The following is a 27,166-nucleotide window of genomic DNA, read 5'->3' as shown; positions in this document are numbered from 1 at the left end:
CAGACCTTGTCTCATGGGTAACTGCTCTTTGCTGGCAGGCGAGAGCTCTCCTGCTGACTTAATTAAACCACCTCCAACCAGCGGCGGGAGCGATGCTGGCACGAGAGCCCCTACACCACACACCTGCACGTTTGTTGGTGAAACTTATGTCCATCAGGGGGCTGGTTTTTTCACACCCCTGACCAACAAAAGCGGTAGCGCAGACAAAGCCGAACTTCCCTCCTTTCCGGACCCAGGGCCACTTCCTGCTGCGACGACCCCGCCTGCCCAGGGCACGAGGACAGGTGCGCCGCCGGGCAGCTGAGCGCTCCAGCACCAGGAGCCGCGAGCCTGGGGCGGGCGAAGCGGCCCCGCCTCCCGTGACTGGCAAGAGCCGAGCGCGGAGCCCCTGCCCGGGCCGGGCCGGGCCCCCTCTCACGTGACTGACAAACGGCCGCCGCCGCCACCACTGTGGCCCCTCCCCTGCCTAGCTCTTCCCGAGCATGCCCAACAGGGCACACAGGTGTGGCTTTGCGCATGCTTACAGAAACACGTTTGGGAGGTGGGCCTTGTGACGTGCCGGTATGCTTTACGCATGCGCAAAGGGACAAGGCGACGGAAAGCGCTCTAGTGTTCACGGACAACCGCCACCGTGTGTTCTACGCATGCGTGCCAGATCATGCGCGCATGCGCCTCGGACGGAATTTGTTGCCGCCTGGCTGTTTGCCCCAAGGGGTGCGGAGCGGACGGAGCCCGCCCCTGCCAGCAGAGGTCAGAGGGGCCAAGGGAGGCCGGGGAGAGCCGGTGTAGCGGGAGGGGGGGGCCCTGCCTGCACCTTGGGGGGAGGTTTCCTATTGCCCTGACACCACTGCTTGTTCCGTGACATCAGCACGTATAGGTGATGTCACTTCTGTGCCGTTATACCATGGTCACGTCAGGCTGTGCTGCTTTGATGTCATCGTACCATCATCACTGTGTTACCCAGCAGCATGATGTCTCCCCAGCACCTGCTGGGAAATGGGGCAAGACCAGTGACAACTCGATGGGCAGCCTCTGCCCGCCAGCAGATGAGGCACTTGACACAGCACTGTGCGGGTTAAGGTTTCCTAATGTGCATTCCACGCCTACCAGTGTTACCTCCTCCTTTCTGTAGCTAGTATACCTGCAGAAAGTCGAGCTGGCCTGATCACCTTAAACCTTTCCAACCTCCCACGGCCTAGAAAGGGACGAAGGACAAACGCTGGTTCAGGGGAGCATAAACAATACTAGCTCACTTTCTTTTTTTTAAGCATAGATAAAGTTATCTGTAACTCGTATTTAGGGCAATGGGAAACATTGCTATACAATTCAGTCTGATTTTCATGGATTTTAAAAAGTGGCAAAACATCTAACTGGAATTGTGGAGTAAACATATTACAGTATGGGATTTGGTGAATAAATGCCCTTTAAAAGAAAGAGTAAAGCCACTGTTAAATTATTCTCTTTTTATTATACCTTTTAAAATGCTCATCTCTTTTCTAAGTGGATTGTGATAGTACATGATAAAAGTCTATCAAATAATTACTGGTATATAGAATATAGATCAGGAGTTTCCATTCTCCCTGTCTTCCAACACAGGAACAAAGGGATATCAATGGAATTAAATTATGGCAAATGTAAAAAAATTTCACAGGTGTAATTGTACTGTGGAACTCATTGCCACAGGTTGTCTTTGAGGCCGTAACATTAGCAAAATTCAAAGAGAGATTGAGCATTTATATGGATAACAAGACCATTCATAGTTACAATAGATAATGGTAACAAATTTTGAAAGAGAGATGAAAATGCTTCAGTGCTCAAACCAACCTCTAACTATTAGGGATTATGGTGAGGTCTTCATGGGGGCAGATAATCCCATATCTTCATACTGAGTGGTTTCATGCATCTTTCTCTGAAGCATCTGGTACTGGCCATTGTTAGGGACAGCATATCATACTGGATGGATCTCAGGACCAATCCAGGTGGCAACTCCTATATTCTGTAGTAATTGTTCTGTGGATTGAAGATTTCAGTATTCAGTGTGGCATCTATCCCTAGGATTAAATTCACTAAAAATTAAATTTATATTACTAAAGTGAAGCCAAAACAATTGCCATATCTAGGGCTTGCTTCTCCTCTCTTATCAGTATATATCAGAAATAACTCCGTTGACTTCAGTAGAATTAAACAGGCAAGAGAGGTGAATCAGGCCTTTCATGCAGATTCTACACATAACCAAGCGGTGCAGAGATGAAATGATAAATGCCTTTAGGAATTTGCAGTAAAAATTAAAATGTGGGATATTGTTAAAAATTGCGTGGATTTTTCCTTAAGCTATTGCAGCACTGTCTTATGGTTACAGATATTTATAGTAATCAAATTCATGGTTTGCTACTTCACTCACTTGTGCTGTTCCTTAAAAATAGGTAATGCACGTTCACTCAGGCCACATTACCTGGGGATTCAGCAGTTGAGGACTCTCTCTGCAGCTTCTTCAAGGCAGCAAAGTGGAAATCTGCCTTTCGCTTTCAAGGACAGAAGGGACTGGGTACAGAAAGAGCTCATCCTGGGTGGAAAAGCAGAGGGTGTGGTGGTTTAAGACAGTGCTACTCAAAGTGGTGGTCTGCGGGCCGGTGCCGGTCCACAGGCCATCGGCCGCCGGTCTGTGCACACATTGTGGGAATAAAATTGCCGGTCCCCCACATCAGATAGCTTGAGAGGCACTGGTTTAAGACAAAGTGTTGGCTTTGAGCCTGCAAACATTCTCATGCTCAGCTTTATTTCCAGCTTAGGGTTACTGTGCTACTGGCCTAGTGTGTGCCCTTGGGCAAGTCACCTTCCCCCACTTTATGCTTCAGTTTCCTCATCTGTAAAATGCAGTTAATGATACTGACATCTTTTGTAAAGTGCTTCAGGATCTATTGATGAAAAGTGCTATATAAAAGCTAGGTCTTATTATGATTTATTATTACTATCACAGGTAGTTGAATTGACTTCAGTGGGCTACTCATGGTAGTAAAGTTAAGCACAAGTGTTTGCAGGGACTTTATTATTATCATGAGTAAATACATATATTATGATAATACTCAAAGGCCCTAGTCCTAATTGGGGCCCCATTGTGCTGGACATTGTACAGATGTTAGAAAATCTCATGTCTCCAGGTGGGTGCGGTCATTGCTTTAGCACTGAAAAAGTCCCAAGTGGGATTGAAGTTCAGATCTCATTGAGATCCATGGAGTGGGGATAGGTAAGTTTCCACCTTAGCTGCCTGCTGCTGGTGATCGGCTGGAGGTAGTTTTTTGCATGCTGGTTATTAGGACACAATGCTCTTTACAAAGATGTATCTTTGTTATTGAAACATCTAGAAACTTTTTAAAGATCAGCTTTAGAGTCCAAGAAAAATAGACCACAGGTCCTTTTACATATGATTTTCCCCCCCAGCCCTAGCCATATGTGATAATAGGGATATCCAGTGGAAGTGCCTAGTGATACGGTACAGCAACATAAACAGGATGCTATGATTAAATACTTTGTTCTAGACAACTCAATCTCAAACTATGTTTCAGGTGTGTGCAAAGCCCTTGTTTATGGTTTGTAGAATTAATATTTTTGAGAAGCAGGCATCAGAGCATTTCAAATGAAAGTCTGTGAGATGGTCTCTTGTTCTTTTGCAGTAGTCTGCAGAATGGAAATAAGTGGGAATTCCTGTTCTAAACTGAAATTGTTTGTATGATATCAGAGCTTAACAATAGCATTCAGATGGGGTGTGTAACAATGGTAAGTAACATTGCAATGGGATACAGAGTGGTCTGGAACTTAAGTTAGTAAGAGAAAAAGTAGTTTACTTGAGAGAAATGTAAAAATACATTTTGGGAGCAATGAACCAAATCAGCAAGTCTATTTTTAATAGACTTGGTCAGCTTGATGAGCAGGTGAGGTTATTAATTACTTCTTAAAGCTATTTGGCTTGAATGTGGTACTGATGGTATTTTGTGGTTGCACTTGCACATGGATTCATAAGAACATAAGAATAGCTATGCTGGGTCAGACCAATGACTGATCCATTTGTCCCCGTATCCTGTCTTCCAACAGTTGTCAGTGCCAGATGCTTCAGAGGGAATGAACAGAACAGGGCAATTATCAAGTGATACATTTCCTGTGATCCAGTCCCAGCTTTTAGCAGTGAGTGGTTTAGTGACACCTCTGGCCATCTGAGTTAATAGCCATTGATGGACCTATCCACCATGATCTTTTTTGAAGCCAGTAATAGTTTTGACCTTCACAACATCCCCTGGCAATAAGTTCTAGAGGTTGACTGTGCGTTGTGTTAAGAAGTACTTAATGAAATTAAGGGACTCCTGGTTCTTGTGTTATGAGAAGGGGTAAATAACACTTCCCTATTCACTTTCTTCACACCATTAATTATTTTGTAGACCTTTATCATATCCTACCTTAGTCATCTTTTTTCTAAGATGAACAGTCCTCATTTTTGTTGCTCTTTTCTGTACCTTTTTCAATTCTGATATATCTTTTTTGGGATGGGATGACCAAATCTGCATGCTGTATTCAAGGTGTGGGCATATTATGGATTTCTGTAGTGGCATTATGATATTTTCTTATCGATCCCTTTCCTAATATTCTTTTAGCTTTTTTGATTGCCATTGCACATTGAGATGTTTTCTGCTCACCCAGGGCCATAGAGAAGCCATACCTTGTGGACAGTCCAGCAATATAGTGAGTCTGTCATACTGTGTTTACAGATAAGTGCATGTGCTGGAGATACCACTGTGACGAGCATGGTATAAGAACCTGTGTAGAACTGGATAGACAGAGACTGCATGAGGGAAGGTGTGTGAGAGGCATAGGGGTCTCTGCTCCTCAGGAAGGTCTGCTTTGTATTTGTGAGTTTCTTTCCAGCAGGAATGGGAAGTAATGAGGACTGTAGGAAAGTTTTTAGTTGCAGTATTTGGGTTGGAAATATGCCAGGGGGTCTGTCTCTTTCTATGTGGTTTCCAGCACAAACACCAATTCTTTCCCCATGCTGTGTTTTGACTGGCTTGATTGAAGACTCTGCTACCAACCTTCCAGATCTTTTGTAACTAGCCTTCAAGGGAGGGGAAGTAATATTTATGGTGCCAGCACAGCAGCATGGAGCAACTCTTCATTGGGAACTTTCTATAATTAGAAACCTGCATATGGAAAAAAGAAACATTTAATTTAATTTTTGAAGAATGAGGCGCCTCCAACCTTCCCGCTACTTAGACCCTATCCCTTGGGACCTCCTTAAATTATGGCCACCCTTGAGGGACCATCAGTGCCAATACTTTATTGATCTGCTCTTGAGTGAGATGATGCACTCCCCCAGACATGGGTGAGCTGCTTTTTTAGCAGTCCAAGCTATGGCTGTCACACAGACTGTGATTTGAGTCTGGGTCTCCTGCTCTTCAGTGTCAGGCACTGCAAATGTATCAGTTGCTCCCAGTTCTCTGCATCCCACATCAGAATACGCACTCTCCTTCAAAGCTGTGCTGCTGATGGAGCCGTGGGCATATGGAACCAGCATGGCTCTCTGTAGGATGGTGTAATCTGCACTATCTCCTCAAGGGAACAACAAATAATGATGTCAGAATCAGACCCTTAATTTTTAAAGGGTCTGATTTTGCCACCCTTACTGATGTTTCATGCTTTATTCCCCAGGTAATCCTGTTCAAATTAAGGAATAATCACAGAGTAACATATTATTTATCAGTAAGGGTGGCAGAATCCGGATCTTTGAGAATGAGGCCTTCATGAATAATGGTCATGGAAGTGTATTTAGTAGCAAGGTAGAAAACAGGTGTCTACAGAATACAGAGGAGGTTTCAGGAAGATATCTATCCCAGACCTGCACTTTTCTGATGATAAAGATGAGATGACTGAAGAAGAGATCCTGGAACAAATTGATGATTTAAAGACAATAAGTCACCAGGCCTAGATGGTGCATCAAAGAGTCCTGAGGGAACCGAGCTGCTAGGAAAAAATGTTCAGTCTCATTAAAAACAGCTACTGCACCAGAGGATTAGAGGGTAGGAAATGTTTTACGTTATTTAAAAAAAAGATTATAAGGGTGAGCTGGGGAGTTACAGACTAGTAAGCCTTGCATTTGTACCTCGTAAATTGGTTGAAATGATATTTAAAAATATAATGATAAAACCTGTGGAAAATCGTAATGTGAGGGTCAAATCAGCATGGTTTCTGCAAAGGAAAATCATGTCTCACTAACCTTTTGAATACTTTGAACATGTCAGGAAAGTAGTGGATAAAGGAAAACCAGTCAACATAGTTTACTTAGACTTTCAAAGGGCTTTTGACAATGTCTCTCACAGGAAGATGCTAAAGAAGCTAAGCAGGATGGATAAAAATATTTTTTGTATTAAATACAAGTTTATTTATTTTTTAAATAAACATAGTTAAATTTGAAATTGATAAGTTATATTAAGTCCGAAACTTATAAACTATTAAAATCAAATTAAAACAAAAAAATAATGGTAAGCAGTACATGTTTGCTGCTAAGTTTTAAAGAAAGTCAGACCCCTGAATTGGTGGTACTCACTGGTTGAGCATCTGGAACCAGAGTTTGTTGAAGTGCTAAACTAGTCTTTGACAGCAGCAGCCTCCTCTTCTGCAGGTGCAGAGAGAATATTCTTTTCATATCAGTATATTCAGTTAGTTTAGGTCAATGACTAATTCATTCAAAGTTGAGAAACTGAATGGGAGCTGAAAAAGCAGGAAAGCTTGTTTTCCTCTTCCAACTTATGAATAAAAAGTAGGTAGGAGAAAACCAACTCTACTAGTTCTAAAATCTTGATGGACAGGGTGACTGGAAACAATCAGTTCAGTTCACTAACTACAGATAATACTTGTTTTGCTTAGTAAATCAGTTAATTTTAAATGCAAAATATATTATGATATATTTTTTTCCTTATGTGTCCAGAACATTTAAGATAATTTTATTTATTATTTTTTTAAATGCTGTTTTGGTGCATTTTTAATTGAACTTCAATTTCCATCCAAATAGAACTTGACACAAATCACAAGTGAAAAATTAATCATCTAGTAAATAAGAAATCTATCGTTCATCATTTTCTAATATAATAAAAAATATAATTGCTAAGAATCTGAATAAATGGGAGTTGAGCTGTGTAATTTAAATAAATGTGTATAGATATAGTGTATCCTCCTGGTTATCAAAAAGAAGGACCAAATTTAGTGTAGAGGCTATATTTAGTTGCAAATCAACATGTGATAATGGTTACCAACCAGTGAGAATCAACCTTTCTTTAGGAAAGTAACTAAAAAGTACAAAAGCAAAACAAGATTAAAAATCAATGAGTTAAATCAAGGTTTCCTGATTGCTGATTTAAATACTGATTAAAATTGGTGATTCAGATCACTTTGATTTAAATCAATCCACTCTGAAGTTAAGTAGTTATGGTGTGAGAAGCAAAGTATTGTCATAGATCAGAAACTGACTAGGAGACAGGATACAAAGAGTAGAAATAAGTGGTCAATTTTCATCAAGGCAAAAAGTTAACAGTAGGACTCAGGGTTCGATACTAGGTCCGGTGTATGTATATTAATGATCCAGACAGAGAGGAGAGCAGTGAGGTAATAAGATTTTCCAGATGACACAACATTATTTAGGTTAGTCAGGACCAGACAGGCCAGTGAGGAAATTCAGAAAGATCTAATCCAGCTGGGTTAATGGGCAACACAATGGCACATGAAGTTAAAGGTTGATAAATGCAAAGGAATGCACATAGGAGGGGAAAATGTAAATTACTTGGACATAGGCCATTTGTCTGATTTTTAAGCTTCTGGTCTTAAGTTTTTGTGTGGTTTGTTCCCTGTCTGGTAGTACTATAAAACCTTTGTCCAGTGTCACATGTGGAGGAAGCAATTTTGAAGAGTGTGCCGCTTAGCCTCCACTGACATGATCTCATGCACCAGTACCAGAATACCAGGTATTTTGTGGATTTGTTGGTGACCTAAGTTCCCTGTAAGCTGCACAGCTGGGTGGCTGCGCAGCAGCCTATTAAGCGCCGTACGGACACTCAGCGAACCCGCCTGGCTGGGACCTGCTGGGGGAGGTATATCCCTCCCCCGGCCCGAATCTAGCCCCTGCCCGGAACAGCCAGGGTAGGAGCACCCCTCCATCGGCCTGAACCCAGCCGCAGCCTGAACCTGCTGGGGGTGGGGCGCCCCTTCCTTGGCCCCAACTCAGTCCCGGACCTGCCATGGCCAGGGGAGATGCGCCTCTCCCCCCAGCCCAGGTGCTGCTGGGGGGGAGTCCTCTCTCCCCACTGTGGCCCTGGGACGGCCTGTACCTCGAGACCCTCATCCTCACCCCCACCCCAGAGCCCACACCCCCAGCCAGGGCCCTCACCCCGCCACCCCAACCTTCTGCCCCAGCCCTGAACTCCTCATCCCCTGCCCCACCCCAGAGCCTGCATCCCAACCCTCTGCCCCAGCCTGAGCCGCTCATCCCTGGCCTCACCCCAAAGCCCACACCCCCTCCTGGAGGCCTCACACCCCTGCACCCCTACCCTCTGCCCCAGCCCTGGGCCCCCTCCCACACTCCGAACCCCTTGGTCCCATCACACATCACCTCCATATTGGTGCACATAACAAAATTCATCACACACATGTGTGGAAAAAATTAGAGGGAGCACTGTTGGTGACCACCCTACTTGAACACCTTACAGGGTTTTAAATTAAAACCTGGTGAAGTCAGAAGTGATAAAAAGAAATACTTTTTCACACAGCACCTAATTAAATTGGGGAATTCATTGCCACAGGATGTCAGTGAGTCCAAAAATTTAGCAAGATTCAAAGAGGGATTGGATATTATATAGGTAACAAGAATATCCAGAGTTGTTGTCATTACCGCTTACACATTTTGGAAGGGATATTAAATTTCATGGTTCTGGGTTTAAGATAATCATTAGGGATTAGGATGAGATTTAATGTGGGGTGCAGATTATTCCACATCTGCCTACTGCATGATTTCATGTACCATCCTTTGAAGCATCTGGCCCTCTGTTGGAGACAGAATACTGGACTAGATCCAATGTCAGAATTCCTATGTTCCAATGAGACAAGAAGTCATCTATTTCAGGAGTAAATAGAGAAATAAAGTATTTTTATTAATAATAATTATTATTTTTGTGGTGTCTAGTTTTCTTTCTCTTCCAGTAGATTTGCTCACTGACTTTTTCATGCTTTTCCTCTTGAGAAGGGCTCTTGGTTCACTTTCTTTTTGTAGTCATAATTTCCATAGAGTACTTCACTACTTGGAAAAAAGAAAGCCTAAAGCAGCTGAACCTTCAAATCCCTGAGACCCTTATAGCTGATCTCACAGACAATTTTAAATAATTTACACTATTTAAAGGAGATGGCAAATTCTTTGAAAAATCTAGCACCTTTAGAGTTGTGTTCCCTGTCTGTCAAATAGCCTAGGTGAGAGAGGCACTCAGAACATAATTAACTCTTACCTTTTCCCCCCATATTTTTCCAGGTCCCAACATCCACCTTTATTGGTCCCATTTTGTATGACATCCCAGCATGCACTACCCTAGTGATGGGAGATCAGTCACAGGACCCACCTGGATCATAGAGTTGGCACCTAGGTGGTCTAAGTGATGGTGTTTTTATTTTATTTTGCTAGTTTGGGTGGCTTTGAAAGATTTTTTGATCCAATAGGGGAAGAGCATATGTTATTTAAAAGAAGCACTTTGTAAACCCATGAAGTGTTGTGAAGAAGCAATACTTCCCTTCCCTTTTAAGCCAATGCCCAAGGATTTCTAAGGGCTTGTCTACATGGGAATACTCAGGAAAGTTAATCTGAATAATTTTTTAAAAATGGATTAGTTAAACTGCATTGGACCCCTGTGTGGACACTCTTATTCAGATTTAAAGCAGCATTAATTTGATTTATCTTAATTCACTTTGGAAGTGAATCAGAAAACATGCAGGGATTTAATGCAATTTAACTAATCCACTTTAAATTCACACCTTTTTCATTTGGATTAATTTTCTGCGTGTTCTTGTGAAGACAAGCCCCAAGTTTCATGTGATACTGTCAGCACAGTGCATGACCAAGAGCCTGCAAATCCAGACTTTGAGACCTGAAAAAGAAGTAATATAAAAAGTAAGTTCTACATCAGTTTTGTGCTTTGCCCATCTCACATTGAACACATACAGTAAACAAAGAAGTGCTGGATTTGTTTCAAAGTACAGTATTTGAAAGTCACCATTAAGTAATGTGACAGCACTAGTTTGGCTGTGAGGACTGTGTAGAAACTTAGAGGCTGAAGATTCAGTTTCTCTCTCTATGCTGTCTTCTACTTAGAAGAATGTGGTCAATTTGTCGTGACAACTACCTCAAGACTCTGTCCAGGAAAATAAATTTAATGAACTAGATACAAAAAAAAAAAATCTGTTTCTCTCTCATAAGAAATTACTCTAAGATTCACAGCAAAATCTCTACAGGTTTGGGAGACTGTTGAAAGAAAAATATCCATTAACATCTGTCATTGCTTATAGGAGAGGCTGACCCATAAAGTGTGTAACCAGCATTCCTTCGCCTTGTGTGTCTGAAGCCAAGCCATTTGAGAAAACAATCCATCTTGTGTTTTTCCTGCATTTTGACTCTTTTGGTGCCCAGAGTTTTGCTGGAGAAACTGAACAGTGACTGCTGCCATTCCAAGTGAAACGCTCAGTAGTAGGAATTGGGAGCAATATAAAACCTCTTGTAAATGAATCATGCCCATACCATATTCTGGGACTAGGAAGAAGTCAGTCTAAGAATAGAGATCTAGCTGTAATATCACTTGGGGTTTGATCAATTTCCATCTGGACATGTCTATCCAGGTAACCCCTGAGTAGTGTGTTATGTTTACTATAACTCAGAGAGATTAAAGTTTTTTTCTTAAGTATCAGAGGGGTAGCCCTGTTAGTCTGTATCCACAAAAACAACAATATTTGTTGATATTTTTTAAAACGTTCTCAGATTTATTGTAAATAAATTTGTTAGTCTCTAAGGTGCCACAAGTCCTCCTTTTCTTTTTGCGGATACAGACTAACAAGGCTGCTACTCTGAAACCTCAGATTATTTAGTCTCTGTACTTTGATGGAACTTTGTAGAGTGGCCAGTGTCTGGTTTGCTGAGTGAACCTTCCTCAGGCCCTGCAAGGCAGTGTTTACCAGCAATGACCACAGCAAACACTGAAAGTGATCAGACAGCAGTAAGTATCTGTGTATAGAGAGAGTGGAAAGGGAAGGGATGTTGGTTTGACTATGTATAGTGGGGTTGTTCCCAGACACAGACCAGGAGCAGAAAAAGCCTTATCCATGTCAGGGCATCCTATTAAAAGGTGCTCTGACAAAAACCTGAATTTCACACTACGACGGCATAGGTGTTCAATCTGAAGTGTGTGTGTGGTTTTAGTTCCACTCCCTGGCATTCACTTCCAGAACTTTTTTTTTTTTTTTTTTTAAAGTCACTCTTAAGTCCTGAGCTCCAGCCCATTCATAAAGTAGGAAACATGCTTCTGTGTATGTGATAATTGTGCCTAATGTCAGGGACCTACTTTGAAATGCTTGTCTCACCTCCTAACACGCCCTGTGTCTGTTGGCAGTTCAGTGGTTGATCATACTTTGTGTCAGTTATATACCTTATCTATTCAGGGTTTTCCTGCACTGATCCTCAAAGCTCCACCTTATTCCAGACCATCCTTCATTTACACTCTTTTTTTATCTCTTTTGTTTAGATGCTGTGATAAAGCTCCTCGCAAAGCCTTCTTCGCAAAGAGCAAGGAAGTCCCCTAAATATGAATGATATCAAATGGACTCCTTGAAGATTGTACTAGACTTAATGGCTAAGTTGTAATTATAGAGGGCGAAATATTGGACCAGCCAGAAACGTGCCCACTGTTGATCTTGTTGGAATCCAGAGTGTGCAGATCTCCGGGATGGTGGAAGGCACAATGAGGACTAGGTCATCAAAGGAGGCAGATCTGTGCTGACCCTGCTGTCCCAGTCCAGTACTCCCACATGCTCCATCACACTGAAGCCAAGCTGAGTGTCTTGAGGCTGGTGGCTGATGGATGAGCTGGACAATGATTTTAAAGAACTCTGTGCTAACCTATTGAGCAGGGTCAGGAAAAAGGCTGGAGATGCCGAGGGAGGGAGGAAGGTTCAGAGCGGGACAAGGAGCACTGTAACAAAAAGCAAATTAAAAAAGAACAAGTCAGCTGCTAAGAGCAAAAGCCAGCATGACTCCTCTGTTGGAAAGAGAGTGGGCTTGCCAGGGTGCACGAACCCCAATGAGCAGGCATTGGGGCATGAACCAGAAGGTGAAGCTACAGCCTGTGGAAATGATGGGCCTCCACTGGGAGAAGGAAATGGAGATCCTCCTCCTGCCATTCAGTTGTATGCTGTGGCACCAAACTGTAACCAGAACAGCCTGGCAGGTAACATCTCCAACCTCTGTCTCCTTCCCTCACTCTGAAATGTTTCTAATGGAAAATAGCCTGGGGCTGGAAGGACTCTCCTGTTCAGTGGAACTTTTCTAAACTCCACCCGAGAGGGGTACCAGGCAGTTAGGATGGCACAGAGGGTGCATTTTGCATTAGACAGTGCATTAGACAGTATTCAACTCGTTAGTCTGACACCTTTGACTGTTCCTAGTAACTGTTCTTCAACAGTGCTGTCAGATAGGAGAGGTCTCCCTCGGTCAGGTGAAGCACAGAGAATGGAGGGTTCCCCAAAGCAGCCAAGGCTGCAGTGAGGTGTTGCCCTGGCAACTCCTTCTGCCTGCTGCTCCCTATTTCTCCTCTCCAGAAACCCTTCACCCCTACTGCTCAGCATCTCTCAGGCCCCATCATTGGTAGAGGTTGGAAGTCAGATCCTAGCGTGCTGGTTGGGAGTTGGTGTGGCCCAATGGATAGCACATGGACTGGAATTCAGGAGATCTGAGTCCTATTCCCAGCTCTGCAACTGACCTGCTGCATGACCTGGGGCCAGACATGTCACTGCTCAGTGCCTCAGTTTCCACATCTGTAAAATGAGGTTGATGACACTGACCTCCTTGGTAAAGCACTTGGAGATCTACTGATGATAAGTGCTGTAGAAGAGCTAGGTATGATTATTGTTATGGGGTGAAACTCAGTAGCTAAGCAGATTGTGCATCCAGTCCACTCAGAATCAGCATACTCCAAAATCAAGAATCTCTCAGGCTGCTGTAAAAGGAGGCTTCTCTGAAAAACCTCTCATCTGGCCTGTTAGCTGGGTGTTTAATGCAGATTTGCAAAGCCCCAGATGGGACAGTTATTAGGACTGCTTTTTTCCCCACCAGGCAGTGGCAAGCGCAGATCATCCTTTGCTGCTGCTGCAGAACCAGCAACCTCCACCTCATCCCCTGCAAAGATGCACCAGATCTCAGGAACCAGGCTGCGGGTAGCAGAGCTGGTGCTGGAGAGGATGCAGCAGTTTAAGAGAGTGGAACCAAAACAACTGAAACACACCCTGGGCAGCATCTTGCCAGAGACAGTAACAGATGGAAACATCCCTGATGTGAGCCAGGAGAACCACCAGCCAGGAAATGGTATATGTCTCTTGCAATCTATCCTAAACATACAGGGACTGTTGTCTAGTGGTTAGAGTGCCAGACTGGGAGTCAGCTTCAGGAGTCCTGGATTTTATTTCCAGCTCTGCCACTGGCTCATTATGTGGCCTTGGATAAATCCGTTAATCTCTGTGTGTCTCACTTTCCCCATCTGTAAAATGAGGCCAACAATACCTGCCTCACAGGGCTGTTGTGTGGCTTAGTTAATGTCTGTAACAGGCTTTTAGATCCTAAAGGGGATGATGATCTAAGTATCCTGTTTGAAATAAATTTCTTGGAAGCACAGATTCAAATCCCAACAGGATCAGTTCACTCTTTCGTCCTTCCAGTGTAACAATAATGATAACAGCTAACTCTTATATAGAGCTTTCATCAGTAGATCTCAAAGCATTTTTTCAAGGAGGTCCATATCATTGTAGATAAACTGAATCTTTGAAAACTAAGGTCATCTTGGCTCTGTGTGGACATTAAAAATCTCCTTGGCCTTCATGTAAGAGCCATGGTTTGCCCTAGTGACCCTAGCCAAAGTTCCCCGTCTCCTCCAGTGGTGCAAATAGAATTCATTTCTCACTAATACGTTGCACCAGCTAAAGGGGGGGGACATGTGACCTGCACATGTGACCTGCCCCCAGCCCAGACCCCTGCGCTCTCTCTCTCCATGATTCATCCCACGTTACCTTGGGGAGGGGTGGGGGGGCCCTGTCCTCCTTCTGCTGCGCCACAGACTTCTGAACTAGAGAGCTCTCCAGAACCGCAGCAGCGAAAGCCGCAGAACGTGGGGCCACTGGGCAGCCCCCCGCCAGCAGCTCTTCCAGCGTGGCTGAACCGCCCCCAGGCCTTCCACGCAGCCGTTCCTCCTGAGTCCTGTCTGGGGTCTGTACAGCAGCTCTGCTGGAGGGCAAGGCTCGGGGGGTAAGGCTGGGTCGGAACAGCCATGTCAGAGGAGCTGCCAGCTTGGGGTTCTGCTCCTTTTGCCACTGCTGTTCCCGGGAGAGCCCTGAATGGCAGGGCTCTCCTGGGAACTGCAGTGGCAAAAGGAGCCCTGGCAGCCCCACACCAGCAGCTCCTCCGGTGCGGCTGTACCGCCCCCAGCCCTGTCCTCCGGTGGGGCTCCTTTACAGACCCCGGAGAGGAGAAACAGGCATGTAGCTACGTGTAAGGGCTGGGGGCGGTATAGCCGTGCCAGAGGAGCTGCACATTCTGCTCCTTTTGCCACTGACCTTCCTGGGAGAGCCCTGCAGTTTAGGGCTCTCCCGGGAACCGCAGCGGCGAAAGGAGTGGAACGTTGGTCCCACGCCGGCAGGTCCTCTGGCACGGCAGTACCCGTACCGCCCTCAGCCCTGCCCTCTGGCAGGACTGCCTACAGCCCCAGACAGGAGACACTAGACAAAGGTGTGTGGAGCAGGGTGGTGTTACAGGTGGGGATGATACAGCCGCGCCAGAGGAGCTGCCCTACTTTCTGCTCCTTCTCTGTCTTTCTGGTACAGCGTACCAGCTATAAATATCTTACTGGCAGACTGGACCAGACCGCCCTCCTTGCACCACTGCTCGCTTCTGCTGTATTGTATGGTGGTGTGCTGATTGCCACCATCCACCCCAGAAGTGGCTGCATTTCAGCGATGCTGGGTGTGTAGTTTGCAATGCACTTTGAGACCCTTTAGAATGAAAGGTGCTAGAGAAAGTTCACATTTTCTTTTTAAGTATCCAATTCAATAAACTAACTGAATATAACAGGTTCAAGCCTTTTATAAAAATGCTTAGTGCTGTCTCTGAGAAGATCTTTCCTTCACCCTAGTGACCACTCCGGATCTGCCTGCGAAGGAGCCAGATGTTGCCCTGGCAGTGGCCCTCCAGCAGGAGCTCAAAGAAGAAGTACCTGGAAGTCTGGAAGAGGCAGGCTTATTTTTTTGTCAGATCTGTCAGAAGGACCTCTCAGCCATGAATGCAACACGACGGGAGCAGCATGTTAACAGGTGAAAGGCCAGTGTTTATTATTGCCCTCTCTCCCCTGGGCTCCTAGACTAGAGACTCAGCCAGCCTAACTACTGTAGAAAAGGATAAAAGCTGAGGTTGTGTCAGAGTAATTTTAACGTTGAAGATGTAAGTAAATATAACCTGTTGTGAGGGTCACAGCGTGGACTGAATTCTTTGTCCTGTAGCACAAAGTTGTTTTGTTCAATAGGAACTAATTATTCCTGGCTATAGGTGGTGTTTCTTTGAGGGAGCTCACAATGCAATTAGGCAGCTTCAGTATTTTGGATACCAATAAAGGATTTATTACTAGAATTGGTCTGATACTACTGAGCTGGGTGTGTGCAGGCGTGGGTTCATTAACATCTGGAGCAGAGATTCCCCCATCATGCAGTGCTTCCCTGCTTTTCTGGTCCCATAGTTCAGTGCTGTTCTTGCCTTGGAATCTCTGTTCTCCATTCTGTATGCTAACTAATGGAGGTGCCTCCCTGTCCCATCTTTGATGCAGATGAGGCTGGGGGAGTTTCCTTAATCCTGTCACCCTTGTCCCAGGGGTTTAGGTGTGTCTTCCACTGCCTTTTCATTGCTTTTTGTAAATCTTTCTTCTGATCGGCTTTGGTTCAAGCTGAGGGGGTGGGGGTAGAGGGAGGAGGTCTTTTGTGAATCAGACAGGCTGGATACTGTACCCTGGTTCCCCAAGAACACAGAGCTGCTAGGTAACAGTGTATAATATGTAACACACACTTCTTTAGGGAGTGTTGCTTTGGTTGTTTCAGGCATTAGAGCTGATTACTCCAGTTCTTCTTTAATGTGGTTTAAAAGTGTTAGTGTGAGCAGAGTTTAAAATACTTTTAAGAGCAAACTCTACTGTTTTCCTGCAGGTGTCTGGATGAGATGGAGAAGTCACAGGCACCCTCTTCCAGCAACCCACAGATCCCTGAGTGCCCCATCTGTGGGAAGCAGTTCCATACACCCAAAAGCCGAGCCAGTCACTTGAAACGCTGTGCTGTCAAGATGGAGGTCCCTCCGCAGTTGCTTCTCCAGGCAGTGCAATCACAGGCATTGGCCCTGAGTGATGGGCTCCCTGTAACACCCAGGTGAGCTGGAGCAAATAAGCGATGCTAATAGCATCCTTTTGATTGAGAGAAGCACTAACTCCATGTCCATGAAACCAGTTTGTAGAGCCAGGGTAAGTGCACACACTGTGTGGGCTCTGAAACCAGGAGGAATCGGACAGGAGCCAGCTTCAGCACCGTAGTTGAAGAAAGCTGCAGTTCAGTTGGTGAGAGCACAGTAGGGCAACCAAGATGATCAATAGGGTGGAGGGGCTAATGGCTAAGAAGAGAGGGGCAAAACAGGGATTAGTCTTGCATTGACTTGGCTGAGGTGTTTACACTAGCTGAGGTAATTATGAAAATTAAACTGAATGGTCCATTGGAGTTTATTAGACAGACTGGAGCTTAGGAACATTTTGTACCTAGACATGAAGAGGGAATACGCATAAGAATTGGATGTATAAAAATTTATTCTGAGAATGGGGGCTAGGTGGAACAGACTTTTCTCTGAGCAAGTGCCTCAAGTAGTGTCTATATAGTAAATCAAACACTGGCTGACTACTAAATTCAATACGCGGAAAGTCTGTTAGTCCCATTGGGTTGGGGAGAAGCTGATTCCTGTCCCCCCAGCCAAGTTGGAAATGGCAGAGCACTTTTTGGTGTTTGGGCTTTTTGCCCCACATTGACTTGTTTTTTGCTGTTCTATGGCACCAAGTTTTAAAGGATGTGGGACTTAAAAGGCAGAATTGCAAACACAAGATTCCAGAAGCAGCTGTGAAGCACTTACAGCCAGCTTCTGGTACTGTGTAACACGCTTCTATGTTTTGCTTCAGTGGCGTCCTCCCTGCCCTTCTCTTAACCTCCTAGATAGTGAAATTGAGGTTTCCCATGCCTGGGTGATTTTCTTTCTAAGAGGATAGTCCTAATGATCATCCTTAAAAAGGGCAGATCAGTCAATTAGAAACCGAATCAGGTTTCCAGTCTGCATCATAGAATCATAGAATATCAGGATTGGAAGGGACTTCAGGAGATCATCTAGTACAACCTCCTGCTCAAGCAGGACCAATCCCCAATTTTTGCCCCAGATCCCTAAATGGCCCCCTCAAGGATTGAACTCACAGTTCTCGGTTTAAGTGCCACTTACCCTTTCAAACAGTCTCCAGATTGCTCTAAGGGTCCACAGATGATGATAAATGCTTCCCTCTGTTCAAGAGTAGTTTACTGTGAATGTTTTCCCCTTATCCTGGAAATGGGAATCTACCTAAGTGATTAGAACAGCTGATGTGGAGTGCTCCTTGTCTCTGATCCAGTTGCAGTTAACTTGTGTGTCATGCTGCATTCTTACATTTCAGCAATCAGCTAGGTAGGTCAAAGCGAAAAGGCTCCTCCAAAGAGAAGGAGTCAAAGAAAAAGCAGAAGACATCCAAGGTGGAGACCACCGATGAGGATCTTCTGGTTGCCATGGCAATGTCACGATCTCTGCTGGAGCAAATAAGGCAGGAGGAAGCAAAATCGGTAACAAGCATTAAACTGGAGAGTGCTTTGCAGATCAAGTGGAAGCCTGGAGCAGGTACCTATTGAAGTGTTTTAGTGTCAGTGGCTGGCAGTGTTTTTAGAGCAATGTAACACAGTATATCCTGGATTAAAACCTAAGTGGTTTGTACGTATGACAACCCTGCTTATATCTCATGTCAGTTTCTAACGCAATATATAATTCCTACACAAAACTTAGTTAAAAGGGATTCCTGGTCGTCAGTGAGTTTCAGTGGAGTCCCCTTGTAGTCTTACACTTTCTTTCTGTTGTTGGGAGTTTTGAAATTTGTAGACTTTTTTTTTTGTACAGTGTAGAAATGAACAGCTAAGGGGTCACTCCATTTTTCCACTGCCACGTCCTCTGCATTACTCGTTATCATCCAACCTGAATCACGCTGCTCACCCAACCTTACCTGTGCTCCATGTTGCGGCTGTGATGGACATGTGATGGAGAATGGATAGTGGGGGTTGCATGCCTTGCTTATGCTTCATGCAATAAATATTTTGAAAGAAAGCAAGTTGTCTGGAAAATAAGGAGGGTGAAGATACTCTTCAGGAGTGTGCTCTAATTCTTAGCATCATCCTGCCAAGGCTCCAGTTACTGAGCTCACAGCTGCGTTGGGGAATGCAGAAGAGCCTGGCAGTGGAGAAAGCAAGCTAGTAAGGCACAGAGATTGGTGAACGGCAGTTGTGTGGAGTTGGGGACCTGGTGTTGGGCATCTAGTCACAAAGAGACAGTGACAGTGGCTGCAAGATGCTGCGCTGTTTTCCTGCGGCAGGGACAGGCAACCAAAAGCTGCATTGGCATCTTGCCATGAACCTGGAAGATGCCCATAACTTCAGTAAAATAGAGAGATTGCATATGATGAAAGTGGGAGCTGTAGTTTCAAGGGGGTTGTTGCTCTGTATTAAAAATGAAGGCAGCTGCAGGTGTTGTGGAGCTCTGTGAGCCCCATTTGGCCTGTGAGCTGCAATTCATGTTCCCTGTCTTCAGCTCTCAGAGGAGCTTGCATGTTCTATTCTACACTTTTTTTTTTATAGAGAAAAAAAGGCGTAAGAACACCCCCCTCACTCCTCCTCCATTGTTACTTCAAGATCCAGAGACAGCCCATAAACGGATCCAAAACCGGATGGCCATGCTATTAACAGAGGAGGTGGAGTTCCCGAGCACCCCTCCGCTCCCTGCCAGCAGGATTTTGGAGGAGGAGCCTAGGAAGGCAGCCTGGCTTCTATCTTTGCCCAAAGAACAGCGCTGCATTTTGTGGGAGTATAGTACTTTGACGGGACCCTGTGTCCCAGAGTCCTTCTATGCAGTGGGATTAACCCCTCCTATTTTACCTTGGAAACCTGTGCAGGTGAGGAATCCTTCTGTTCTTTCCTCTATTACTTATTCTCACCAGTGGCTTGTCCCTTCCACCTTCTTTCTTTCACACTTGCAGTTGTGCTCCTTTGCTCTGGGGCCCTGCCACCCTCCTGAGTCTGCACACTCATTGGCACTGCGTGTTTACCCTTCCAGTTTCCACCACTGCCCTCTTGTGGTCTGACTGTGTACATCTGCTTTTAGAACTGAAGGCAAAGGAACCTGCCCGTCTGTTTAGAGTCTCTTTCTTTTACATTTCAGAAAAAGAAGCTGTGCAGTGATAGAGGGTAATTAGATAAGGAAATCTTAACCAGTCATTTTGACCCCAGTTTAGGTGTATGTTTGCCTCCTGCATTGCTGCGGCCCAGAGAGTTCCTGGTTCTTTGATTGGCTCTGGCATGCTCACCACCTGCTATATCTATTTCCTAATCCATATACAGTACTTGACTAGATAGGAATTAAGTTGCACCTGTGTTTTGAGGACATTTGTTAGTATTCCATACAAAGAGTATGGCCCAAGTAAATTAAGGTTGCAAAGTGAAGCATTCAAACATCAGGCTTTGCCAAATCTGAGGTTGCTCGTGCAAACTTAACTCTGTCCCCTCGTGCATATGCTTTATGGTACACTCTTTAATTACACAATCACAGACTGTTTTTTTCACAGATCTCCCGCCTCTTTCATTGCACTTCATTCAGTGTAAACATTGATAGGACTCCTTCAGAGTTCTGTCTTTTTTCACACTTACTCTCCAAGAGGGAAAATTTCCCTTTGCTGCCTTCCTTATTCATGGACACCAGAAGAATAGTTGGACATTCTTTTTGAAAACAAGAAATGTGGTGTGCATGTGCAAGGACCTTGTTTCAACTCTTATAATTTGGTTAAATCCCAGCAGCTTTTCAGTTGGTGACTCAAAGGCCCACATCTGACCTAAGAGCTACTTCTGTGCCAGATTTCAAGTGTCTAATGATGAGGCACTAGAGCTGTTCAAAAACAGGTTACAAACCATTTTAAATAATGGCAAGAGTGTATTTTTCCCTCATAATTTTCATTCTCTGAAATGGCTGAGCCATTTTCATTGAAATAGCAGGGGAGACCCAAACACCACAAAACCTAAAGGAGAGACCAAACCTGGAAAATTTCAGCCCAGAAGGTAAAAGTTCTAAGTTATAAGTAACTGCAAAAAGACCCTTCAGAATGGAGCCATTGGCTGCCTTAGCCATAGCTGTCGCCATGAGCTCCAGCCATAATGAAATGTTCAGCTGTTAGAGTGGGACTACTTCTACCATCCATCCTCCCTCCTTAGCAGCTGCTGTCACACAGGTACACTCCCAGGGAAACCCCTCTTCTCACATTCTCCATTGCAGTCAGCTTGCTTCTGATGGTGGTTTGAGTTCTCTTATCTCCATAGACCTCTCCGTATGCAAAGAAAATTTGCCTCTGTAGGTAGCAACGGCATCTGGGGACTGTTTAACCTTTACACTAGGGCTTTAAAACTGAACTAGAGTGTAGTCCAGCCACTGAGTGATTCCCAAGCATATGAACACACAAGACAGGAACCAGTTCTTTCTGTCTGTCTGTCATAAGTCAGGGACTATTTTGCCATCAGTGAGATCTGACCAACCACAACTATCTCAGCAGTTACAGACCAGCAGCAATCATCCTGATCCTGCTTCTTTGGGACTTGGAAACAGAACTTCTGATGATCCCCAGGCAGACCCTGATGGAGAGCAGCAGTTTCTGTCTTGCAGCCAGAAGGATGTTCAGACTCTGGAGGACCTGGTGGAGCTGGCTGGGGAAGGACTTACTCTCACGCAGTGGAACATTGACGTTGACCACACTGGGGCAGTGAAGCAACTGAGTAAGTTCTGGCAGCCCTGTGAACTGATCCCTCAAATCACATCAGCTAAGTAGAACTGGGCCTGGTCAAAACTTGGATAGCAGAGGCTTGACCAGAGGCTGCAGGAAATAATAAAGGTGATTCAGTAGGTGGCACTTTTCCCACAGAATCATGAATGTGCCAAGCATGGTGTATGGGGCACTGTTCTGCGGCAGGTGCGAGCCTGGGAGACTGTCAACGTGACACTTTTTAAACTGACTTATTTTTCATACATCCCAGTTTGGATACAGTCCCTTTTAAACAGCATATCCTGAGTTTTATTTTTACAATGCCTTAAAAAGTGTTTTTCTGCTCTTCAGCTGATGCCCAGGAGGGTCTTTTGGACACATCTAAGAGCAATGCTAAAAATACCTGGCCCAGCCCTCCTCACCTCCCCCTTTTCTTTCCATGCACACCCCTCCCTGCTCATGTCTGTTGGCGGACACTGGCAGCACGCTCTTCCAGAGTCCACGGAAGGCCGTGATGTTTGTAAGCTTCTCCCAAAACAGAGCACAGTAGTGGTGTCATGCTGGAATGTGAGCCAGGAATTGCAACTGACCATCAGCAAAATAGTGAGGCTGACCATACACAAGGGAACTGTAACAGAAAACAGAATATTTCTTTCCCTCTCATCTCACAGTTATAGTCCCCTAAGGCAGTGGTCTCCAAAGTGGGGTGCGCAAGACGATCAATTGGGGGGCGCAGCAGGAGGAGCACCACTGGAGGGGGAAAAAAAAAGGGTGGGGGGGTGGCCCTGAGTCCCCTGGCCCGTGGAGGAGCAGGGCCAACCGCACAGCCAGTGGGTGGAAAGAAGCGGCACTTCCCCCTTCAAAGCCAGCTGGAGAGAAGTGGCACTTTGAAGGGGAAGGCGCCTCTTCTCTCCAGCCGCTGGCTGCACGGCTGCCCCTGAGTCCTCCGGCCCGTGCTCTCAGGGCCACATTCTGAAAGGGGCTTTAGAGCTGCAGGCCAGGACTGTGGGTCCCCGAGAGCCCTGAAGCCCCTAAAGCCCCTGTGTTCTGGGTGGCCCTGCCTGCTGGGGGGGGGGACGGGGAGGAGCTCGCAGAATCTTGGCCATGGGGGTGGTGCTGCCTGCACAGAGCCACCTGCACACCCCCCACACCCCTGCTCTGCACTTCCTGCCTGCCCCAGCCCTGAGCCTCCTCCCGCACCCCCACCCTGAGAGCCCCCCCACACCCTAACTCCCTCCCAGACCCCGCACCCCATCCTGAGTGCCTGCTGTATCACAAAGTGTTAAACCAAGGTTTTCAAAAATAATAAAGCACATTCAATCACATTGCTCTCACTAAAAATATTATTATTAATAATAACTTTTTTAGTGAGAGCAAAAAGGTTTTTTGTACTGTTAATAAATAAAATTAAAAATTATTTTAAAAATATTGTTTATTTCATCTTTATCTCATCGTTTTTTAATGTCTGTTTTTTGTGTGTTTTATTATTTACACAATATATTAGTACAGTAGTACATGTATATAATTTATACATAAATAAATATACATAGATTGGGGGTGCGTGCTCAAAAATTTTTTACTGATGGGGTGCATGATCAAAATCGTTTGGAGACCGCTGCCCTAAGGTTTTACTTAGAACAACAGCAGGTGCCAGATTTTCAGAGGGTGAAGTGATTTTCAAGTTGACAGTGGCCCTTGAAAACTGAGGATCTGGCCACTTGTCAGGAATGGTTATATTATGTATTTCCTGTGTCCCTATAAAGGAGAACTCAGTTAATAAATTGTGCCATCTCTGCATTTTCAACTGGGTGTAGTATTCTTCACTTCCTGTTGTGTAGCACTGCTGGGCATGTTAAACTGCAGCCATTGTCCATTTTGGAGGGGACTTCACTTTGCTAGTGATTGAAGTAATTCTCATGCATATATGTATTTTGGCTTGAGCCCTCTGAGATGAAAGGCATTAAATAGATGCTAATGAACTTGTACCAGTTTCTCCAGACTTAGGTTTCTTCCGCCACTCCCCGTTTTGTTCTGCACACCACACTTTGAAACCCCAGTCTCAGATTCACTCAGGATCCATGGTAGGTGGGTGCCGCCCACAGCCGAATGGGATTCAGACATCAGCAGCCCAGCCCAGAGGCTCACTGTTAAGTAAGGGAGAGGGAGGCTGACATGTCAGGACTAGTTCACGTGTGAGTGGGGGGCATCACAAGTTTGGGGTATCTGTCAAAGCACAGGTGCCATTAGGAATGTTTACGTTGCAGCTTGTCTTGCACAGAGGTTGTGTTTGAGTTTTGATTTGTATTTTCTTCCTTGAGGAGGAGAATCAGTGGCCAGCGACATTCCACTTAGTGGCTTTGTCCCTCCATCCAAGGTGAAAATGTGTCAGAGCGGCAGCCTTCACACAGTAAGGACTGAGCCTTGTTTAGTTCTTCTTATTTTTTTTTGTATTTTTACTGTTGTGTATTTCAGGGGTTGAAGGGCAGTGAAGCATACATATTAATTCATGTAAGAGCAGAAATACCTAGAGAGTGACACAAAATACATCCCTGTCTGTAGAAAAGGAAGAGGTGCCCTGAGGTCCCATCCTTCTGTGGTAGGGATCATCAGAAAAGGCAGCTGATGTCAACACACCCAGTGTCTCACTAATGCCCACAAAGAGGCCTGTGTATGTGACCAAGACTTTGTCCTACAGGGAAATGGAAAGATCTAAACTATGAGAACATTAGGTAAATATCCAGGTGATTTGTGTAAAGACAAGTGCCTTGTGTACAGGAGGTAATGCACTTAGTTTCTAAGCTTTTCAGGGCAGAAAACCATGTCTTCTTATCTGTCTATCCAGCACCTAGTTATATAAATAAAAATAAAGAGATGGGTTCCTACAGAGTCAGGCTGATTTACACTGAACTCACGCCATCTGGCATAAGAAGCTGCAGATGGGATGGAATGCTGGGAGATCTATGGATGATAAGCACTTTGTAAGAGCTCAGCACTATTATTACTCTCCAAGAAAATCTTTCTGTGGTACCCTGAGTCCGTAGGTGAACACATTTCAGAGAAGATAGCTGGATGGGTCGAAGTGTCCTTTGAGAGCTGCGGCCTGCCAGATTCTGCACTCCCACATGGTGCGCAGTGGTATGCAATCCCCAGGGGGTTTCCCATCAAGCCTGTAATGCTTCATCGATCACATTTAACCCCAGATGCAGGGACCTTGCCCTGCAGAATCATACTCAAGTTCCCACACTTGCAGTATATGTATAATTTTGTAGAGGTTTCTAATTCTTATCTTTGTTATCAAGATCATCCACTTTATGTAGTGGAAATTTGTTATCCTTTATTTATCTGGTGCACATGTCATGGCGTCTTGTGGATTTTCAGGCCAGATATATTTTGAATCCTTGAGGATGAAGACTTTTGTTTTTGGCTGATAGCATTAAGAGACTTCTGAAAGGAATCCAGTCTCTTAGGGGTCAGTGGTAAGCTCTGGCATGTAATCTGTTGCGGGTTTGGGAGCCCCACTTCTCAGCCTGAGGTTCTCGCTGCAGAAACTCCAGCAGAAGTTCCAGTCTGAGACTGTGATCCTTTGGGGCGATCAAAAAATCCTTGAAGATCCAGTTCTCTATGTGCCCGGAATTAGAGCAAAGACAGAGGAGCTCAGGCTTCCTCACACTGCTCAGCCTCTGTGCCTCACGCCAGAGCCTTTTCTGTTTTATGCGGCAGTTCAGTTCTATGGCATATTGCAGAACTTGGCCTTGCTGTTGATGCTGCCAGGAGCAGTGTGTGGGTTCTGTGATGTGAACAGCTGTCCACTCAGAACTGGATTGAGACCCAGCCACTCACTTTTGCCAGGCTACTGTACAGCCAGGAGAAGGTTTCTAGTGTGAATTCATTTCCCTTTTCCTCATTCATGATTTTAGCTGCAGCAGGAAAGCCGATCTTGGCTCCCTGCCCGGAATGTGGCACCAGTGTGTTTGGTTCGATGGCATTGTAAGGGAACATCTTGCCAAGAATAAGACAGCGAGAAACATCTGATTGGTTTCCAGCCTCTGCTTCCTGTCTTCCCCCTTCCTCCACGTTGCTGCCCAGACCCATGAAGCCTTCTCTAGCCAACCTAGCAAGTCCAGGAAGACTGTTTAGGATGTGCACTGATAGTTCAGTACTATGTAGTATCAGCCGCCCATGAGCACGTACTGTGTCAAATCAAATGTTGGTTTCCACAGTCCGCTGCAGAATACAGAAACTGCTAAAATAAATTAAAGAGCTGTGTTGTTGCAGATGGAGCTGCATCTCGCGCAGATGTCTATAGGAATAACATTGGCAGTTCCTCAAGCTACTACAGGTTAAAAATGTACCAGGTCTGTGACCAGTGCTTCAAGTGTAAGCTGATTCCTAGTTGGGTGGGGGAAGCCCCTCCAGTGTACAACTGACAAGATGAGGATTTTCACTTTCCTTCAAAGAACAGGCGGTGTCTGGTGGCCAGATATCAGACTAGTTGGATTCAGTCTCTTAAAGATCTGACTATCTGGGGCAGTTCCAAAGCTCCTAAAGGAGAAATGGACCATACGCTGTTTTCTTTTCCTTTGAATTTCATGCTAGTGAAAAGCACTGGTTTGGCAGCCTGGGTACTGAAATTCTCTAGCCTCAGAACAGGTGCAGCACAGGAGGTGGCAGGGCAAGTTTCCCTCACGTGATGCCCTGGCAGTGTGCCCCAGTCCTGACCCGGGGCACCATCACGAGCCATGTGAGGGAACTCAGTCTCCATGTCTGCCCTCTTCAGCCTGCCAGCGAGGGACCCTATTTCTGCTAATAGTAGGGGTGTTTTTAATGACAAGTGAGTAGGATTTTCAAAAGTGCCTGAGTGACTGGACAAACGCCTAAGGTCACTTAAGCACTTTTGAAAATCCCACCCAGTGTACCTATCCATTGGGAAACGGAGTGAGAACACAAGCCATGGAACACCCAGTTAGATGGTGACATCTCTCAGCTCAGATCAGTGTGAGCCAGACTACAATGAACTAGAGAAGAAAAGGCTCTGTATCCCATGATGCAGTCCCTGAGTCTTCCACTTTCCTTTGTGCCCTTTCCCATTATTCTGCATTCAGTTAAAATAATTCCAGATAGACATTGCAACCAGAGAGGTGCTATAAATTAGCATGCTGATGTCGCTTGGGAAGGCCCTGTGTTGATATGCTTGTTGCATTGGTTGGGGATAGGTGCACCTCATGGCATGACTTTGTTTCTAGCTGCAGTACCAGTCAGAACAATTTCAGAAGTCTGCTCCAGCCTCACCTCCCAAGTTTGGCTTAGATGCTGAGTACATCCCAGTGAGCACTGCTTACCCACACTGCAGTCAGCCTGTGGGTCAAATTCTCTGCTGGAGTAAATGCAGCTGTTTGCCGCTATGTCTGCAGAGAATTTGGCCCAGTGTGTTTAAGGCCAGTTAAACTGAAGTCTCACTAAAATTGTCCTGTCTGCCAGAACAGGCAGGGTAACAAAGCTCAGCAGGAGGCATGACTCCAACTGCAGGGTAGTAACTCCGAAGGGAAAGCTTGATACTAGTTGCTTCTGAAATTCATTATTGTTGGCTTAGAAGTGAAATTTAATCGAGGACATGAATCATCACAAGGGGGAAAGCTAAATCCATCCAAACCTGGGCCCAGAGTACAGCAGCACTGACAAATTGGGTTATCCCCTCTGCCTTTGTTAGGGAAATGAATTACAGCGTTTTTCTCTCTCCT

General features: G+C 45.2%; 1 protein-coding gene across 4 annotated transcripts in view; it reads left to right on the top strand.

Moving 5' to 3' along the window:
* The first annotated feature begins 586 nt into the window (after positions 1-586).
* SLX4 (SLX4 structure-specific endonuclease subunit) overlaps positions 587-27,166 on the top strand; it is a 38,705-nt gene continuing 12,125 nt past the window's right edge. The window contains exons 1-9 of one of the 4 annotated variants that reach the window (XM_084641583.1): positions 587-750; positions 11,808-12,509; positions 13,394-13,642; positions 15,459-15,636; positions 16,516-16,731; positions 18,042-18,259; positions 19,318-19,577; positions 21,219-21,441; positions 23,747-23,835. In XM_084641583.1, the coding sequence (XP_084497709.1) occupies positions 12,140-12,509; positions 13,394-13,642; positions 15,459-15,636; positions 16,516-16,731; positions 18,042-18,259; positions 19,318-19,577; positions 21,219-21,441; positions 23,747-23,835 (1,803 nt within the window). In that variant the 5' untranslated portion in view covers positions 587-750; positions 11,808-12,139. Of the gene's footprint in view, positions 751-11,807; positions 12,510-13,393; positions 13,643-15,458; positions 15,637-16,515; positions 16,732-18,041; positions 18,260-19,263; positions 19,578-21,218; positions 21,442-23,746; positions 23,836-27,166 lie in introns of all 4 variants that reach the window. The other 3 variants (XM_084641581.1, XM_084641582.1, XM_084641580.1) reach the window with 3 other exon arrangements.

Source organism: Lepidochelys olivacea (genome assembly GCF_965140295.1).
Source record: "Lepidochelys olivacea isolate rLepOli2 genome assembly, chromosome: 10".
Taxonomy (NCBI): Eukaryota; Metazoa; Chordata; order Testudines; family Cheloniidae; genus Lepidochelys; species Lepidochelys olivacea.
This window is presented reverse-complemented; position numbering and strand designations above follow the sequence as displayed.